Genomic DNA, 1,335 nt, shown 5'->3' with positions numbered 1-1,335 from the left:
GTCTCAAATTTGATAATATTATAATATATATTATAATAATAAAATAAAATCAAAATCCATGCGAGTAAAAGGTAAACCAGTGAGTGGGCTAAGAATTTTCCATTCGTGCACAAAATCAATCAAAATCTTACTCTTACAAACATAAAAGCATAAATAAAAACCATATATTTTGAGTGAACGACAATAATGGCCTTCCAAATCCGGACTCGTTCAAACTACAGATCCGCCGTTGATTCGAATGATTTGCCCGTTAACCCACGCGCCACCGTCACTCACCAGAAACCCGACCAACGGCGCCACGTCCGTCGGCTCGCCCAATCGACCCATGGGACAAGCGTCCACCAACCTCTGGACCAGTTCTTCGCTCTTACCAGCAAAGAAAAGATCCGAAGCAACCGGCCCAGGAGCCACGCAGTTCACCGTGATCCCACTCCCCTTCAATTCCTTCGCCGCAATCTTCGTCATCGTCTCCACGGCGGCTTTTGAGGCGGCGTACGCCGCGTACCCTGGTAGCAGTGAGCCCACGAGCGAACTCGTGATCAACACTATCCTCCCCCCGCCGCCGCGGGCCAGCCGCTTCGACGCCTCGCGGCAACAGAGGAACGAACCTTTGGTGTTGACGTTGAATGTCGTTTCCCAGACTTCGACGGTCGTATTGGCTATGGTTGGGAATGTTGAATCTAAGGTTCCGGCGCAGTTCACCATGATGTGAGCCGGTGTGCCGAATTCTTTCTCTGCTCGATCGAAGAGGTGGTGGACGTCCGCTTCGATGGATACGTCGGCTTTGACTGCGACGGCGACTGTCGACGAAGGAGATTTGGAGTTGAACTCTGCGGCTAAGAGATCCGCCTGGGTTGAGCTGGTAACGTAGTTGATGACGACCTTAGCCCCAAGGGATCGGAGGTGCGTCACGATTGCGCGTCCGATTCCTCGTGAAGCGCCGGTTACTATTGCTACTCGGCCGTTGAGTGGCGGAACATCGGCGGCGGCGTTTGTTGCCATGGCCAATCGTGCCGTCTAAATGCTTGTTGAAAAGTTTAACGCAATGTCGTGTATTTTTATACATGGGTGGGTGATGTCAGGCAATTCGTCAGCCAAAACTTGACGTAATGTGGTACGCAGGGTAGGGTACGCCAGTCGTGTAAACCATGATTAGTTAAAATTAATAGATTTTATATAGGATTCACTGATTTAAATCAATTAAAATTCTCCACGCAGCATTGACTTAATCGGTACGCAGAAGGGAAAGAATTTATGTCTTTATTATTATTTTATTTTATTCATTATTTACTACTTATAATAATAATTTATTCTATTTTTCATATTTAATAATTG

At 47.0% G+C, this 1,335-nt stretch overlaps 1 protein-coding gene across 1 annotated transcript; it reads right to left on the bottom strand.

Moving 5' to 3' along the window:
• LOC140892132 (NADPH-dependent aldehyde reductase-like protein, chloroplastic) lies at positions 1-1,053 on the bottom strand. The gene has a single exon (XM_073300888.1). It carries the CDS (start codon positions 1,000-1,002, stop codon positions 211-213), a length of 792 nt encoding a protein of 263 aa, XP_073156989.1. The 5' UTR covers positions 1,003-1,053; the 3' UTR covers positions 1-210.
• Between the last annotated feature and the right edge of the window lie 282 nt (positions 1,054-1,335).

This window comes from Henckelia pumila, chromosome 3, assembly GCF_033568475.1.
Source record: "Henckelia pumila isolate YLH828 chromosome 3, ASM3356847v2, whole genome shotgun sequence".
NCBI lineage: Eukaryota > Viridiplantae > Streptophyta > Magnoliopsida > Lamiales > Gesneriaceae > Henckelia > Henckelia pumila.
This window is presented reverse-complemented; position numbering and strand designations above follow the sequence as displayed.

Coding starts and splice junctions, on each gene's coding strand:
- LOC140892132 (XM_073300888.1), bottom strand. CDS start 1,002: ATGGCAACAAACGCCGCCGCCGATGTTCCGCCACTCAACGGCCGAGTA.